We start from the raw sequence: 19,244 nt of genomic DNA, 5'->3' as shown, positions 1-19,244 counted from the left end.
TCACTGTGTACATACAGTACATTACATTACTTATCCTGTACTAATCCTGAGTTTCATTCTGTATTATACTCCAGAGCTGCACTCACTATTCTGCTGGTGCAGTCACTGTGTACATACATTACTTATCCTGTACTGATCCTGAGTTTCATTCTGTATTATATTCCAGAGCTGCACTCACTATTCTGCTGATGCAGTCACTGTGTACATACATTACATTACTTATCCTGGACTGATCCTCAGTTACATCCTGTATTATACTCCAGAGCTGCACTCACGATTCTGCTGGTGCAGTCACTGTGTACATACATTACTTATCCTGTACTGATTCTGAGTTACATCCTGTATTATCCTCCAGAGCTACATTCACTATTCTGCTGGTGCAGTCACTCTGTACATACTTTACTTATCCCGTACTGATCCTGAGTTACATCCTGTATTATACTCCAGAGCTGCACTCACTATTCTAATGGTGCAGTCACTGTGTACATACATTACATTATTTATCCTGTACTGATCCTGAGTTACATCCTGTATTATACCCCAGAGCTGCACTCACTATTCTGCTGGTGCAGTCACTGTGTACATTACATTACTTATCCTGTACTGATCCTGAGTTACATCCTATATTATACCCCAGAGCTGCACTCACTATTCTGCTGGTGCAGTCACTGTGTACATACATTACATTACTTATCCTGTACTGATCCTGAGTTACATCCTGTATCATACCCCAGAGCTGCACTCACTATTCTGCTGGTGCAGTCACTGTGTACATTACATTATTTATCCTGTACTGATCCTGAGTTACATCCTGTATTATACCCCAGAGCTGCACTCACTATTCTGCTGGTGCAGTCACTGTGTACATACATTACATTACTTATCCTGTACTGATCCTGAGTTACATCCTGTATTATACCCCAGAGCTGCACTCACTATTCTGCTGGTGCAGTCACTGTGTACATACATTACATTACTTATCCTGTACTGATCCTGAGTTACATCCTGTATTATACTCCAGAGCTGCACTCACTATTCTGCTGGTGCAGTCACTGTGTACATACATTACATTACTTATCCTGTACTGATCCTGAGTTACATCCTGTATTATACCCCAGAGCTGCACTCACTATTCTGCTGGTGCAGTCACTGTGTACATACATTACATTACTTATCCTGTACTGATCCTGAGTTACATCCTGTATTATACTCCAGAGCTGCACTCACTATTCTGCTGGTGCAGTCACTGTGTACATTACATTACTTATCCTGTACTGATCCTGAGTTACATCCTGTATTATACTCCAGAGCTGCGCTCACTATTCTGCTGGTGCAGTCACTGTGTACATACATTACTTATCCTGTACTGATCCTGAGTTACATCCTGTATTATACTCCAGAGCTGCACTCACTATTCTGCTGGTGCAGTCACTGTGTACATACATTACTTATCCTGTACTGATCCTGAGTTACATTCTGTATTATACTCCAGAGCTGCACTCACTATTCTGCTGGTGCAGTCACTGTGTACAAACATTACATTACTTATCCTGTACTGATCCTGAGTTACATCCTGTATTATACCCCAGAGCTGCGCTCACTATTCTGCTGGTGCAGTCACTGTGTACATACATTACATTACTTACCCTGTACTGATCCTGAGTTACATCCTGTATTATACTCCACATCTGCACTCGCTATTCTGCTGGTGCAGTCACTGTGTACATACATTACATTACTTATACTGTACTGATCCTGAGTTACATCCTGTATTATACTCCAGAGCTGTACTCACTATTCTGCTGGTGCAGTCACTGTGTACATACATTACATTACTTATCCTGTACTGATTTTGAGTTTCATCCTGCATTATACTCCAGAGCTGCACTCACTATTCTGCTGGTGCAGTCACTGTGTACATACATTACATTACTTATTCTGTACTGATCCTGAGTTACATCCTGTATTATACCCCAGAGCTGCACTCACTATTCTGCTGGTGCAGTCACTGTGTACATACATTACATTACTTATCCTGTAATGATCCTGAGTTACATCCTGTATTATACTCCACAGCTGCACTCGCTCTTCTGCTGGTGCAGTCACTGTGTACATACATTACATTACTTATCCTGTAATGATCCTGAGTTACATCCTGTATTATACTCCAGAGCTGCACTCACTATTCTGCTGGTGCAGTCTCTGTGTACATACAGTACATTACATTACTTATCCTGTACTAATCCTGAGTTTCATTCTGTATTATACTCCAGAGCTGCACTCACTATTCTGCTGGTGCAGTCACTGTGTACATACATTACATTACATTACTTATCCTGTACTGATCCTGAGTTACATCCTGTATTATACCCCAGAGCTGCACTCACTATTCTGCTGGTGCAGTCACTGTGTACATACAGTACATTACATTACTTATCCTGTACTAATCCTGAGTTTCATTCTGTATTATACTCCAGAGCTGCACTCACTATTCTGCTGGTGCAGTCACTGTGTACATACATTACTTATCCTGTACTGATCCTGAGTTTCATCCTGTATTATACTCCAGAGCTGCACTCACGATTCTGCTGGTGCAGTCACTGTGTACATACATTACTTATCCTGTACTGATTCTGAGTTACATCCTGTATTATCCTCCAGAGCTACATTCACTATTCTGCTGGTGCAGTCACTCTGTACATACTTTACTTATCCCGTACTGATCCTGAGTTACATCCTGTATTATACTCCAGAGCTGCACTCACTATTCTAATGGTGCAGTCACTGTGTACATACATTACATTATTTATCCTGTACTGATCCTGAGTTACATCCTGTATTATACCCCAGAGCTGCACTCACTATTCTGCTGGTGCAGTCACTGTGTACATTACATTACTTATCCTGTACTGATCCTGAGTTACATCCTATATTATACCCCAGAGCTGCACTCACTATTCTGCTGGTGCAGTCACTGTGTACATACATTACATTACTTATCCTGTACTGATCCTGAGTTACATCCTGTATCATACCCCAGAGCTGCACTCACTATTCTGCTGGTGCAGTCACTGTGTACATTACATTATTTATCCTGTACTGATCCTGAGTTACATCCTGTATTATACCCCAGAGCTGCACTCACTATTCTGCTGGTGCAGTCACTGTGTACATACATTACATTACTTATCCTGTACTGATCCTGAGTTACATCCTGTATTATACCCCAGAGCTGCACTCACTATTCTGCTGGTGCAGTCACTGTGTACATACATTACATTACTTATCCTGTACTGATCCTGAGTTACATCCTGTATTATACTCCAGAGCTGCACTCACTATTCTGCTGGTGCAGTCACTGTGTACATACATTACAATACTTATCCTGTACTGATCCTGAGTTACATCCTGTATTATACCCCAGAGCTGCACTCACTATTCTGCTGGTGCAGTCACTGTGTACATACATTACATTACTTATCCTGTACTGATCCTGAGTTACATCCTGTATTATACTCCAGAGCTGCACTCACTATTCTGCTGGTGCAGTCACTGTGTACATTACATTACTTATCCTGTACTGATCCTGAGTTACATCCTGTATTATACTCCAGAGCTGCGCTCACTATTCTGCTGGTGCAGTCACTGTGTACATACATTACTTATCCTGTACTGATCCTGAGTTACATCCTGTATTATACTCCAGAGCTGCACTCACTATTCTGCTGGTGCAGTCACTGTGTACATACATTACTTATCCTGTACTGATCCTGAGTTACATTCTGTATTATACTCCAGAGCTGCACTCACTATTCTGCTGGTGCAGTCACTGTGTACCAACATTACATTACTTATCCTGTACTGATCCTGAGTTACATCCTGTATTATACCCCAGAGCTGCGCTCACTATTCTGCTGGTGCAGTCACTGTGTACATACATTACATTACTTACCCTGTACTGATCCTGAGTTACATCCTGTATTATACTCCACATCTGCACTCGCTATTCTGCTGGTGCAGTCACTGTGTACATACATTACATTACTTATACTGTACTGATCCTGAGTTACATCCTGTATTATACTCCAGAGCTGTACTCACTATTCTGCTGGTGCAGTCACTGTGTACATACATTACATTACTTATCCTGTACTGATTTTGAGTTTCATCCTGCATTATACTCCAGAGCTGCACTCACTATTCTGCTGGTGCAGTCACTGTGTACATACATTACATTACTTATTCTGTACTGATCCTGAGTTACATCCTGTATTATACCCCAGAGCTGCACTCACTATTCTGCTGGTGCAGTCACTGTGTACATACATTACATTACTTATCCTGTACTGATCCTGAGTTACATCCTGTATTATACCCCAGAGCTGCACTCACTATTCTGCTGGTGCAGTCACTGTGTACATACATTACATTACTTATCCTGTACTGATCCTGAGTTACATCCTGTATTATACTCCAGAGCTGCACTCACTATTCTGCTGGTGCAGTCACTGTGTACATACATTACATTACTTATCCTGTACTGATCCTGAGTTACATCCTGTATTATACCCCAGAGCTGCACTCACTATTCTGCTGGTGCAGTCACTGTGTACATACATTACATTACTTATCCTGTACTGATCCTGAGTTACATCCTGTATTATAACTCAGAGCTGCACTCACTATTCTGCTGGTGCAGTCACTGTGTACATTACATTACTTATCCTGTACTGATCCTGAGTTACATCCTGTATTATACTCCAGAGCTGCGCTCACTATTCTGCTGGTGCAGTAACTGTGTACATACATTACTTATCCTGTACTGATCCTGAGTTACATCCTGTATTATACTCCAGAGCTGCACTCACTATTCTGCTGGTGCAGTCACTGTGTACATACATTACTTATCCTGTACTGATCCTGAGTTACATTCTGTATTATACTCCAGAGCTGCACTCACTATTCTGCTGGTGCAGTCACTGTGTACAAACATTACATTACTTATCCTGTACTGATCCTGAGTTACATCCTGTATTATACCCCAGAGCTGCGCTCACTATTCTGCTGGTGCAGTCACTGTGTACATACATTACATTACTTACCCTGTACTGATCCTGAGTTGCATCCTGTATTATACTCCACATCTGCACTCGCTATTCTGCTGGTGCAGTCACTGTGTACATACATTACATTACTTATACTGTACTGATCCTGAGTTACATCCTGTATTATACTCCAGAGCTGTACTCACTATTCTGCTGGTGCAGTCACTGTGTACATACATTACATTACTTATCCTGTACTGATTTTGAGTTTCATCCTGCATTATACTCCAGAGCTGCACTCACTATTCTGCTGGTGCTGTCACTGTGTACATACATTACATTACTTATTCTGTACTGATCCTGAGTTACATCCTGTATTATACCCCAGAGCTGCACTCACTATTCTGCTGGTGCAGTCACTGTGTACATACATTACATTACTTATCCTGTACTGATCCTGAGTTACATCCTGTATTATACTCCAGAGCTGCACTCACTATTCTGCTGGTGCAGTCTCTGTGTACATACAGTACATTACATTACTTATCCTGTACTAATCCTGAGTTTCATTCTGTATTATACTCCAGAGCTGCACTCACTATTCTGCTGGTGGAGTCACTGTGTACATACATTACATTACTTATCCTGTACTGATTTTGAGTTTCATCCTGCATTATACTCCAGAGCTGCACTCACTATTCTGCTGGTGCAGTCACTGTGTACATACATTACATTACTTATTCTGTACTGATCCTGAGTTACATCCTGTATTATACCCCAGAGCTGCACTCACTATTCTGCTGGTGCAGTCACTGTGTACATACATTACATTACTTATCCTGTACTGATCCTGAGTTACATCCTGTATTATACTCCAGAGCTGCACTCACTATTCTGCTAGTGCAGTCTCTGTGTACATACAGTACATTACATTACTTATCCTGTACTAATCCTGAGTTTCATTCTGTATTATACTCCAGAGCTGCACTCACTATTCTGCTGGTGGAGTCACTGTGTACATACATTACATTACTTATCCTGTACTGATCCTGAGTTACATCCAGTATTATACTCCAGAGCTGCACTCACTATTCTGCTTGTGCAGTCACTGTGTACATACATTACATTACATATGCTGTACTGATCCTGAGTTACATCCTGTATTATACTCCACAGCTGCACTCGCTATTCTGCTGGTGCAGTCACTGTGTACATACATTACATTACTTATCCTGTACTGATCCTGAGTTACATCCTGTATTATACTCCAGAGCTGCACTCACTATTCTGCTGGTGCAGTCTCTGTGTACATACAGTACATTACATTACTTATCCTGTACTAATCCTGAGTTTCATTCTGTATTATACTCCAGAGCTGCACTCACTATTCTGCTGGTGCAGTCACTGTGTACATACATTACATTACATTACTTATCCTGTACTGATCCTGAGTTACATCCTGTATTATACCCCAGAGCTGCACTCACTATTCTGCTGGTGCAGTCACTGTGTACATACATTACATTACATATCCTGTACTGATCCTGAGTTACATCCTGTATTATACTTTAGAGCTGTACTCACTATTCTGCTGGTGCAGTCACTGTGTACATACATTACATTACATTACATATCCTGTACTTATCCTGAGTTTCATTCTGTATTATATTCCAGAGCTGCACTCACTATTCTGCTGATGCAGTCACTGTGTACATACATTACATTACTTATCCTGTACTGATCCTGAGTTACATCCTGTATTATACTCCAGAGCTGCACTCACTACTCTGCTGGTGCAGTCACTGTGTACATACAGTACATTACATTACTTATCCTGTACTAATCCTGAGTTTCATTCTGAATTATACTCCAGAGCTGCACTCACTATTTTGCTGGTGCAGTCACTGTGTACATACATTACATTACATTACATATCCTGTACTTATCCTGAGTTTCATTCTGTATTATATTCCAGAGCTGCACTCACTATTCTGCTGATGCAGTCACTGTGTACATACATTACATTACTTATCCCGTACTGATCCTGAGTTACATCCTGTATTATATTTCAGAGCTGCACTCACTATTCTGCTGGTGCAGTCACTGTGTACATTACATTACTTATCCTGTACTGATCCTGAGTTACATCCTGTATTATACCCCAGAGCTGCACTCACTATTCTGCTGGTGCAGTCACTGTGTACATACATTACATTACTTATCCTGTACTGATCCTGAGTTACATCCTGTATCATACCCCAGAGCTGCACTCACTATTCTGCTGGTGCAGTCACTGTGTACATACATTACATTACTTATCCTGTACTGATCCTGAGTTACATCCTGTATTATACTCCAGAGCTGCACTCACTATTCTGCTGGTACAGTCACTGTGTACATACATTACATTACTTATCCTGTACTGATCCTGAGTTACATTCTGTATTATACCCCAGAGCTGCACTCACTATTCTGCTGGTGCAGTCACTGTGTACATACATTACATTACTTATCCTGTACTGATCCTGAGTTACATCCTGTATTATACTCCAGAGCTGCACTCACTATTCTGCTGGTGCAGTCACTGTGTACATACATTACTTATTCTGTACTGATTTTGAGTTTCATCCTGTATTATACTCCAGAGCTGCACTCACTATTCTGCTGGTGCAGTCACTGTGTACATACATTACATTACTTATCCTGTACTGATCCTGAGTTACATCCTGTATTATACTCCAGAGCTGCACTCACTATTCTGCTGGTGCAGTCACTGTGTACATACATTACTTAACCTGTACTGATTTTGAGTTTCATCCTGTATTATACTCCAGAGCTGCTCTCACTATTCTGCTGGTGCAGTCACTGTGTACATACATTACATTACTTATCCTGTACTTATCCTGAGTTACATCCTGTATTATACCCCAGAGCTGCACTCACTATTCTGCTGGTGCAGTCACTGTGTACATACATTACATTACTTATCCTGTACTGATTTTGAGTTTCATCCTGCATTATACTCCAGAGCTGCACTTACTATTCTGCTGGTGCAGTCACTGTGTACATACATTACATTACTTATCCTGTACTGATCCTGAGTTACATCCTGTATTATACCCCAGAGCTGCGCTCACTATTCTGCTGGTGCAGTCACTGTGTACATACATTACATTACTTACCCTGTACTGATCCTGAGTTACATCCTGTATTATACTCCACATCTGCACTCGCTATTCTGCTGGTGCAGTCACTGAGTACATACATTACATTACTTATACTGTACTGATCCTGAGTTACATCCTGTATTATACTCCAGAGCTGTACTCACTATTCTGCTGGTGCAGTCACTGTGTACATACATTACATTACTTATCCTGTACTGATCCTGAGTTACATCCTGTATTATACCCCAGAGCTGCACTCACTATTCTGCTGGTGCAGTCACTGTGTACATACATTACATTACTTATCCTGTACTGATTTTGAGTTTCATCCTGCATTATACTCCAGAGCTGCACTCACTATTCTGCTGGTGCAGTCACTGTGTACATACATTACATTACTTATTCTGTACTGATCCTGAGTTACATCCTGTATTATACCCCAGAGCTGCACTCACTATTCTGCTGGTGCAGTCACTGTGTACATACATTACATTACTTATCCTGTACTGATCCTGAGTTACATCCTGTATTATACTCCAGAGCTGCACTCACTATTCTGCTGGTGCAGTCTCTGTGTACATACAGTACATTACATTACTTATCCTGTACTAATCCTGAGTTTCATTCTGTATTATACTCCAGAGCTGCACTCACTATTCTGCTGGTGGAGTCACTGTGTACATACATTACATTACTTATCCTGTACTGATCCTGAGTTACATCCTGTATTATACCCCAGAGCTGTACTCACTATTCTGCTGGCGCAGTCACTGTGTACATACATTACATTACTTATCCTGTACTGATCCTGAGTTACATCCTGTATTATACTCCATAGCTGCACTCACTATTCTGCTTGTGCAGTCACTGTGTACATACATTACATTACATATCCTGTACTGATCCTGAGTTACATCCTGTATTATACTCCACAGCTACACTCGCTATTCTGCTGGTGCAGTCACTGTGTACATACATTACATTACTTATCCTGTACTGATCCTGAGTTACATCCTGTATTATACTCCAGAGCTGCACTCACTATTCTGCTGGTGCAGTCTCTGTGTACATACAGTACATTACATTACTTATCCGGTACTAATCCTGAGTTTCATTCTGTATTATACTTCAGAGCTGCACTCACTATTCTGCTGGTGCAGTCACTGTGTACATACATTACATTACATTACTTATCCTGTACTGATCCTGAGTTACATCCTGTATTATACCCCAGAGCTGCACTCACTATTCTGCTGGTGCAGTCACTGTGTACATACATTACATTACATATCCTGTACTGATCCTGAGTTACATCCTGTATTATACTTTAGAGCTGTACTCACTATTCTGCTGGTGCAGTCACTGTGTACATACATTACATTACTTATCCTGTACTGATTTTGAGTTTCATCCTGTATTATACTCCAGAGCTGCACTCACTATTCTGCTGGTGCAATCACTGTGTACATACATTACATTACTTATCCTGTACTGATCCTGAGTTACATCCTGTATTATACTCCAGAGCTGCACTCACTATTCTGCTGGTGCAGTCACTGTGTACATACAGTACATTACATTACTTATCCTGTACTTATCCTGAGTTTCATTCTGTATTATACTCCAGAGCTGCACTCACTATTCTGCTGGTGCAGTCACTGTGTACATACATTACATTACATTACTTATCCTGTACTTATCCTGAGTTTCATTCTGTATTATATTCCAGAGCTGCACTCACTATTCTGCTGATGCAGTCACTGTGTACATACATTACATTACTTATCCTGGACTGATCCTGAGTTACATCCTGTATTATACTCCAGAGCTGCACTCACGATTCTGCTGGTGCAGTCACTGTGTACATTACATTACATTACTTATCCTGTACTGATTCTGAGTTACATCCTGTATTATCCTCCAGAGCTACATTCACTATTCTGCTGGTGCAGTCACTCTGTACATACTTTACTTATCCCGTACTGATCCTGAGTTACATCCTGTATTATACTCCAGAGCTGCACTCACTATTCTGCTGGTGCAGTCACTGTGTACATACATTACATTACTTATCCTGTACTGATCCTGAGTTACATCCTGTATTATACCCCAGAGCTGCACTCACTATTCTGCTGGTGCAGTCACTGTGTACATTACATTACTTATCCTGTACTGATCCTGAGTTACATCCTGTATTATACCCCAGAGCTGCACTCACTATTCTGCTGGTGCAGTCACTGTGTACATACATTACATTACTTATCCTGTACTGATCCTGAGTTACATCCTGTATCATACCCCAGTGCTGCACTCACTATTCTGCTGGTGCAGTCACTGTGTACATACATTACATTACTTATCCTGTACTGATTCTGAGTTACATCCTGTATTATCCTCCAGAGCTAGATTCACTATTCTGCTGGTGCAGTCACTGTGTACATACTTTACTTATCCCGTACTGATCCTGAGTTACTTCCTGTATTATACCCCAGAGCTGCACTCACTTTTCTGCTGGTGCAGTCACTGTGTACATACATTACATTACTTATCCTGTACTGATTCTGAGTTACATCCTGTATTATACTCCAGAGCTGCACTCACTATTCTGCTGGTACAGTCACTGGGTACATACATTAAATACTTATCCTGCACTGATTTTGAGTTTCATCCTATATTATACTCCAGAGCTGCACTCACTATTCTGCTGGTGAAGTCACTGTGTACATACATTACTTATCCTGTACTGATACTGAGTTACATCCTGTATTATACTCCAGAGCTGCACTCACGATTCTGCTGGTGCAGTCACTGTGTACATACATTACATTACTTAACCTGTACTGATACTGAGTTACATCCTGTATTATACTCCAGAGCTGCACTCACGATTCTGCTGGTGCAGTCACTGTGTACATACATTACATTACTTAACCTGTACTGATACTGAGTTACATCCTGTATTATACTCCAGAGCTGCACTCACTATTCTGCTGGTGCAGTCACTGTGTACATACATTACTTATCCTGTACTGATTTTGAGTTTCATCCTATATTATACTCCAGAGCTGCACTCACTATTCTGCTGGTGCAGTCACTGTGTACATACATTACTTATCCTGTACTGATCCTGAGTTACATCCTGTATTATACTCCAGAGCTGCACTCACTATTCTGCCATTTTCTGGATATCTCTCATTGATGCCGCTCTTCCAGTCACTCAGGATATGTAGTGTCGATACTTTGTGTCTAATGTTTCTATAGTTACATCTGGAAATTTAACCCAATGACATTTTTTCTCCAGAGAAGCCCGGAACATGCCCACCACCCTCGACCGATTGCCCACCCAATCTGCCACCTGGATACTGTGAAGTGGACACTGATTGTCCAGGAAAACAGAAATGCTGCTTCCTAGATTGTAGCTCACTGTGCATCAAAGTGTAATAAGTGATGTGCGGCCGGCTGGATGCATCTCCGTCCCTCACAGCGGAGGACACATCGCTGATCAGCCTCAGTAATTCTCTCTTCTCGCGGCTTTTCCTTCTCTAGTTGCAGATAAACCTGGAGGTGACAGCGGTGAAGACCCTCAGGGCCGGATCCGCTGCCCCAGGTGCTTAGTCTGAATACACCCCCATTAAAGGCAGATTTCTCCTCCTTCTCAGCGATCATAGTGACATTTATCAATGTAATAAAGCAGAAGATGAAAAATGAGACTGAGATGTATCATTGACCGTCCATTGTGATGCATTCAATTATTACTGGTGGCCGAGAAATGTAATTCCTGCTGATTGACCCTGACATCAGACTCTGCAGTCTAGAGCAGGGCGAGGTCCTGGTGGTCAGAGGTGAGGACTGCGCTCAACCAGACTCGTTATGACCCTTTTCAGGTCTGTTTCGGATGAGTCCACTATAACGGCACGTAACATCATTTTAGTGCACGTGTCAGCGGGAAAAAGAGGAAGAAGAAGGGTTCTCACATGACCCTGACAGGAAGTGGGGGGGGGGCTTGCCCTGATTGGACCCCGGGCTGACAGACAGCATGGATGAGCCAATCAGTGCTGCCGCAGACAGGGAGGGGCCCGAACAGAGCGAGCAGAACGTCATTCTGTGCTCGGCTGTGGATGAGGGCGGTTGGGACTTGCAGGGTCTGCCAGGAAAACTATTTTAGGGACATTCAAAAGACACAATCAGGATTGTATTCTAGTGTCAGGGACATAGAAGGGAATGCCGGAATTAGACAGAGGAAGGATTGTGTAGAATATGAGCAGACAGGGGAAACTGTCAGCCCAGGAGTGAGAAGAGGTCGCTGGCTGTGCCTGGCAGTGCCTTCTAGCTGCAATTACTGCCCTATAACACAGCCGCAGCTGCTGCAGAACATCAAAAGCAGCTACCTGTGAGGACATTCCTTTTTTATTTTTTTTTTGCCATTTTGACAGAAAAATATATATATACAGTGGATATAAAAATGTTAAAATGTCAGGTTTCTGTGCTGTAAAAAAATGAGACAAAGATGAATCATTTCAGAACTTTTTCCACCTTTAATGTGACCTATAAACTGTAAAACTCAAGAGAAAAACAAACTGAAATCTTTTAGGTGGAGGGAAGAAAAAATATAAAAATAAAATAATATGGTTGCAGAAGTGTGCAGACCCTTAAACTAATACTTTGTGGAAGCACCTTTTGATTTGATTACAGCACTCAGTCTTTTTGGGTATGAGTCTATCAGCGTGGCACATTTTGACTTGCCAAGATTTGCCCGCTCTTCTTGGCAAAAACACTCCAGATCTGTCAGATTGCGAGGGCATCTCCTGGGCACTGCCCTCTTCAGATCACCCCACAGATTGTCAATCGGATTCAGGTCTGGGCTCTGGCTGGGCCATTCAAAAACTTTAATCTTCTTCTGGTGAAGCCATTCCTTTGTTGATTTAGATGTATGCTTGTTCAGCTTTCTAGCAGAAGCCTGAAGGTTTTGTGCCAATATTGACTGGTATTTGGACCTGTTCATAATTCCCTCTAGCTTAACTAAGGCCCCAGTCCCAGCTGAAGTAAAACAGCCCCTTGGCATGATGCTGCCACCACCATGCTTCACTGGGGCTATGGTGTTCTTTTGGTGATGTGCAGTGTTGTTTTGGCGCCAAACATATCTTTTGGAATTATGGCCAAAAAGTTCAACCTTGGTTTCATCAGACCATAACACCTTTTCCCACATGCTTTTGGGAGACTTCAGATGTGTTTTTGCAAAATGTAGCCTGGCTTGGATGTTTTTCTTCATAAGAAAAGGCTTTCGTCTTGCCACTCTACCCCATAGCCCAGACATATGAAGAATACGGGCGATTGTTGTCACATGTACCACACAGCCAGTACTTGCCAGATATTCCTGCAGCTCCTTTAATGTTGCTGTAGGCCTCTTGGTAGCCTCCCAGACCAGTTTTCTTCTCGTCTTTTCATCAATTGTGGAGGGATGTCCAGTTCTTGGTGATGTCACTGTTGTGCCATACTTTCTCCACTTGATGATGACTGTCTTCACTGTGTTCCATGGTAGATCTAATGCCCTGGAAATTCTTTTGTCCCCTACTCCTGACTGATACCTTCTAACAATGAGATCCCTCTGTTGCTTTGGAAGCTCTCTGTGGACCATGGCTTCTGCTGTGGAATGCGACTAAGAAAATTTAAGGAAAGACCAACTAGAGCAGCTGAACTTTATTTGGGGTTAATCAGAGGCACTTTAAATGATGGCAGGTGTATGCTGACTGCTATTTAACCGGATTTTGAATGTGATTGCTTATTTCGGAACACAGCTACATCCCCAGTTATAAGAGGGTGTGCACACTTATGCAACCACATTATTTTAGTTTTTTTTGTTTTCTTCCCTCCACCTAAAAGATTTCAGTTTGTGTTTTAATTGAGTTGTACAGTTCATAGGTCCCATTAAAGGTGGAGAAAGTTCTGAAAAGATTTATCTTTGTCTCTTTTTTTTACAGCACAGAAACCTGACATTTTAACAGGGGTGTGTAGACTTTTTATATCCACTGTATATATATATATATAAATATTAACAGAAGGACCCGGCTTCGCACGGGTATACTTCATCTATTTCATTTAATGTTCCGTGTGTCGTAAAAAGATAACAACAGTTTCCCCCATAACAGTGACCTCTACAGTACCCACCCCTTTAACAGTGACCTCCACAGTGGCCGCCCCTTTAGCAGTGACAGCATCTTTAACAGTGACCTGCACAGTGCCTGCCCCTTTAAAAGTGACCTCCTCAGTGCACACCCCTTTAACAGTGAACTCCACAGTGCCTGCCCCTTTAACATTGCCCACCCCTTAACAGTGACCTTCACAGTAACTGCCACTTTAACATTGACAACCCCTTTAACAGTGACCTTCATAGTGTCCGCCCCTTTAACAGTAATCTCCACAGTACCCGCCCCTTTAACAGTGACTTCCACAGTGCCCGCCCCTTTAACAGTGACCTCCACAGTGCCCACCCCTTTAACAGTGACCTCCACATTGCCTTCCCTTTAATAGTGACTGCCCTTTTAACAGTGACCTCCACAGCGCCCGCCCTTTAACAGTGACCTCCACAGCGCCCACCCTTTAACAGTAACCTCCACAGTGCCCGCCCCTTTAACAGTGACCTCCACAGTGCCCACCCCTTTAACAGTGACCTCCACATTGCCTTCCCTTTAATAGTGACTGCCCTTTTAACAGTGACCTCCACAGCGCCCGCCCTTTAACAGTAACCTCCACAGTGCCCGCCCCTTTAACATTGACCTCCACAGTGCCCGCCTCTTTAACAATGACCTCAACAATGTCCGCCCCTTTAATATTGACCATCCCTTTAACAGTGACCTTCATAGTGACAGCCCTTTTTTTATTTACTCAAAAACAGCCTTTTTTTTTACTCAAAAACAAGCTTGTCAGGAGTGTTTTTCTTGACACCTAAGGCCAAACTGGTTAGGTAAGCTAAGGGCAACTTCAAATGCGGCCACTGCTCGTTTGCGCCTTAATATGTGCAACAAATATGTGATGTTTGGAGGGGTAACGCACACAGTACAAGAATTCATCACTGCCGCACGTCTTATGTCCGTGTACGTGGTCTTCTGTCCTTGTGGACGCTTTTATATAGCAATACTATACGTCCTCTTTTGAGCGCATTCGTGAGCAGTAGGCTCTATCAGGTCAGGTAGAGGCAGTCCACGCCTTATCGACCATATCTGCGCCGCTCACGACGCCTACCCGCGTTGCCCTCTCCTTTGCGGGGATAGAGCATGTCCGTCCCATCCCTCGCGGTGGGGGATCGGCATCGCCTGCTCCTGCAGAGGGAGGCAAAATGGATAATCCGGACCGGTGCTAATGGGCCCAGCGGGCATGAATGACAGGAATGACATGTCCTGTCTTCCTGTGATTTGAATGCGCTCTATAACAAATTGCCTATGTATAACGCCCATATGTCCCTTACCCTCGTGAATACAATCACTATTATTAGTATTCGTCTATTTTTTCTATCCTGGGTCTTGTCTTCTGCCCTCTATTTCTATCCACCCTCTGCCCATCGCGAGTCGCTTCATGTCACGCAGCCCTATATTCTATGATTTGTTCTTAATTACGCTGGTGCTATGCACCGCTCTTGTGTCTGCATAATCATCATAAGTACCGATTTCTCTGTATCATATTCCTAAGTATCCATTCATCACTCTTGTAAATCTGTCCCACATTTTGTGGATATGGGTATACCAATTGTGTTCTTTGTGCTTGTATTGTTTTTCATTTTATGTACATGTTACTGCTGGATCCAGATTTTTAATACGTGTCATTTCTCTCTGAGGGCGAACAGCTGTGGCCGACGGCGCCGCCGTCCCCTGCCCGCCTCTATAAAGTTCTTACCTGCGTCATGACGTATGAGCGGCCTGAGGAAGCGTACGATCTCACGCTCGAAAACGGCCGTCTCCGCCTGCAACATTGTGTCCGCCCCTGGATCTTCTATGTTTACCACTTCTAAGGAAGCTTCAATAAAGACCTCTCTTGTATCCTGGTGAGTGCCGCAACTTTGTTTTCTCTCTCTCTCCTTCCCTGATGAATCGTGCCTTGTGCTCACTATTGCAGAGCACCACCTATTGGATATCCCCATACCACATGCGTACAGCTGAAATATACAGCGGTCACGTCAGTGGGGGCAGTGCCGCCTCGTTTTCTCTTCTCCTCTTACATGTGGCTTGATTCCCTTTAATAGTGACTGCCCTTTTAACAGTGACCTCCACAGCGCCCGCCCTTTAACAGTAACCTCCACAGTGCCCGCCCCTTTAACATTGACCTCCACAGTGCCCGCCTCTTTAACAATGACCTCAACAATGTCCGCCCCTTTAATATTGACCATCCCTTTAACAGTGACCTTCATAGTGACAGCCCTTTTTTTATTTTATTTAATTTTTTGCCTTTTTTTTGTATTGACAATTTTTATTGTTTTTCATATTCATTAGATCAAGCATTGTCAGATACACAGTATATAAACTTTTACAAAATAAATGCTTGAGAGTAATAGACGTAAGTACAAAAAGCAATTGAAAGTGCAGAAGAAGGCCTACAAGGCCTCAAAAAGACATGTGTCCAGAAAAAGTGAACATAAACACTCAATTGAGTAAACAGTATGACAGGTATACTGAAGCGAGAATGTTATGGCATAATATGAAAAGTAACTAGTGTAGGAAAGTCCTATGCTCTGGGAGCTGATCAGCGTATGTTGAGGGGAGGGCGTTAAGAGAAGTTTCTAAAAGTTTTCCATGGGGACCAAATTTGAAGGAAAGTGGATCTGGAGCGCAACTCCCAATGCGAGATCTCCTCCATTCTATATATCTGGTCAACTCTGTAAATCCAGTGTTCAGTACTAGGGACCACGGGGGATAGCCAATGAGTCGGAAGGAGTAGTCTAGCTGCTGCTACTAAGAGAGAGAAGAGCGAGGACTTAAAGGGGGATACTCCACCCATGCCGAGATATAGCAAAGTTAGATCGGGGGAGCAAGGGAAGGAGGTCTGGCAGATCTGATTGCTCATATTGATTATGTTGTGCCACCAGGGATTGATTAGTTCACAAGACCACCAGATGTGTAAGAAGGAGCCTTTGGCCTTATTACATCTCCAGCAGGTATCAAGGGCATTGGGATAATATAGACACGTCTTATCCGGGGTCCTGTACCATCTCATAAGGACCTTGTAACTATTTTCTTGAATACGTACACACCTAGAAATCTTATGCGGGGAGATCAACGTTTTAGCTATCTCAAGAGGTGACAGGGTTCATTGGAGGTCTTTTTCCCATAGAGCGATTATTGCAGGTTTGAGAGTTGAAGATGGGTCTATCAGATGTTTATATATTATGGAGATGGTTTTATGAGGATATTTCTTGCTGCTTAACAACTCTTCAAACCAGCTAATAACATTAGAAGGGGAAGTTTTCTTTATGAGAAGGAGGGATTCTATTTTAATGAAACGCAAGAGGCTAGGATTGAGAGTCTGTGTGTCAAGTATTTTGCAGATTTTAATGTCTGAGAGTAAACAACCATCTTGATCTAGGATCTGCAAAATAGTGGTCTCAGAGGACCTCAAAGCGATAGGACAACTATCTCTCAAATCTCTGGGAGCCAAATTGATTACATCTTTTATCCGCAGTAGAGGGGAAGGCAGAGCCAGAGCCCTGGAGCTGGATGAGAACCACCCCCAGACCTTTAAGGTGTTTCGAATGAGGGGGTTAATGGTAGAGCTTGGTACAGGAGGTGGTCTGTCAGCCAGCAGGAGGGCCCTGGTAGAGGAGGGTAAAAAGGCATTTTCTATTACGAGCCAGGATTTATGGGATGGGTTTCTAATCCAGTCTACAATTCTAGAGAGTTGTATGGCCTTCAAGTACGTCTCTGGGTCAGGAAGCCCAATTCCCCCTTTAGCTTTAGGTCTAGTCAGAGTGCTAAATGAGATGCGAGGATGTTTGCCCTGCCAGATAAATTTACGTATTAGTTTTTTCAAGGAAATGAAGTAGGATTTAGGGATTTCAATGGGGAGCACCTGCATCAAGTAAGTGAGTCTGGGAAGGATTAGAGACATAAGTATGTTTTTTCTCCCAAACCAGGAAAGGTATGGGAAATCCAATGAGTCCAACTGGGTCTGTATGGATGCTAGGAGGGGTTTATAGTTCAATCTAAATAAATCTGGTAGGTGAGGGGAGATCTTAACCCCTAAGTATGTTAATTGTTGGGTTTGCCAATTAAATGGGGAGTTTTTTTTCGAGGGAAGTGAGACTTGTAAGAGGGAGACCAACATGTAGGATTTGGGACTTTGAAGGGTTAACTTTGAAATTGGATAGAAAACCAAATAGATTAAGCTTTGAAACTATTTTGGGCATGGATTTAAGGGGGTTGGTAGTCAGGATCAGTAGATGGTCTGCAAAAGCCGCCAGTTTGTGTTTGTGACCCTCGACCACCAATCCACCAATCTCCCTGTCTTGCCTAAGAGACTGCAACAGGGACTCCATCACTAAGACAAATATAAGGGGTGACAGCGGGCAGCCTTGCCTCGTACCATTTCTTATTGGGAAGTGGGAGGACATAAGGCCATTGACCGACACGGATGCTGAAGAATGTGTATACATAGAAAACGTTGCATTAATGAACTGTTCAAGAAGCTGGAATTTAGAGAGGATCTGCCTAATATATGACCAGTCCACTCTGTCAAATGCTTTTTCAGCATCCGTGCCAATCATGACTAGGGGGGTGGCTTTATGGGACGCGTAGTATAGAGCATCCAATATCTTGGTAGTATTGTCTTTCCCCTCACGTCCCTTAACAAAACCCACTTGATCTTGGTGGACCAAGTCGGGAAGTAGGTTTTGCAATCTTGTGGCCAACATTTTTGCTAAAAGTTTAAGGTCCACATTGAGCAAGGATATGGGTCGGTAGTTAGAACAGGATGAAAGGTCTTTTCCCTCTTTAGGAATAATTGTGATCGTAGCTTTTGTCATATCTGAGGAAAGCGAATGACCGGATAA

General features: G+C 42.6%; 1 protein-coding gene across 4 annotated transcripts in view; it reads left to right on the top strand.

Annotated features, from left to right (window-relative positions):
* LOC120997021 (WAP four-disulfide core domain protein 5-like) overlaps window positions 1–19,244 on the top strand; it is an 884,590-nt gene that overhangs the window by 810,437 nt on the left and 54,909 nt on the right. Inside the window, exon 3 of one of the 4 annotated variants that reach the window (XM_040426933.1) lies at window positions 11,514–11,920. The exons of 2 other annotated variants lie outside the window; for them this stretch is intronic. In XM_040426933.1, coding sequence (XP_040282867.1) covers window positions 11,514–11,653 — 140 coding nt within the window. In that variant the 3' untranslated portion in view covers window positions 11,654–11,920. Of the gene's footprint in view, window positions 1–11,513; window positions 11,921–19,244 lie in introns of those variants that run through there. One more of the 4 variants, XM_040426935.1, reaches the window with a different exon arrangement.

This window comes from Bufo bufo, chromosome 4, assembly GCF_905171765.1.
Source record: "Bufo bufo chromosome 4, aBufBuf1.1, whole genome shotgun sequence".
NCBI lineage: Eukaryota > Metazoa > Chordata > Amphibia > Anura > Bufonidae > Bufo > Bufo bufo.
Note: the sequence above shows the minus strand (reverse complement) of the source record. Positions and strands in the feature narration are given on the sequence as shown.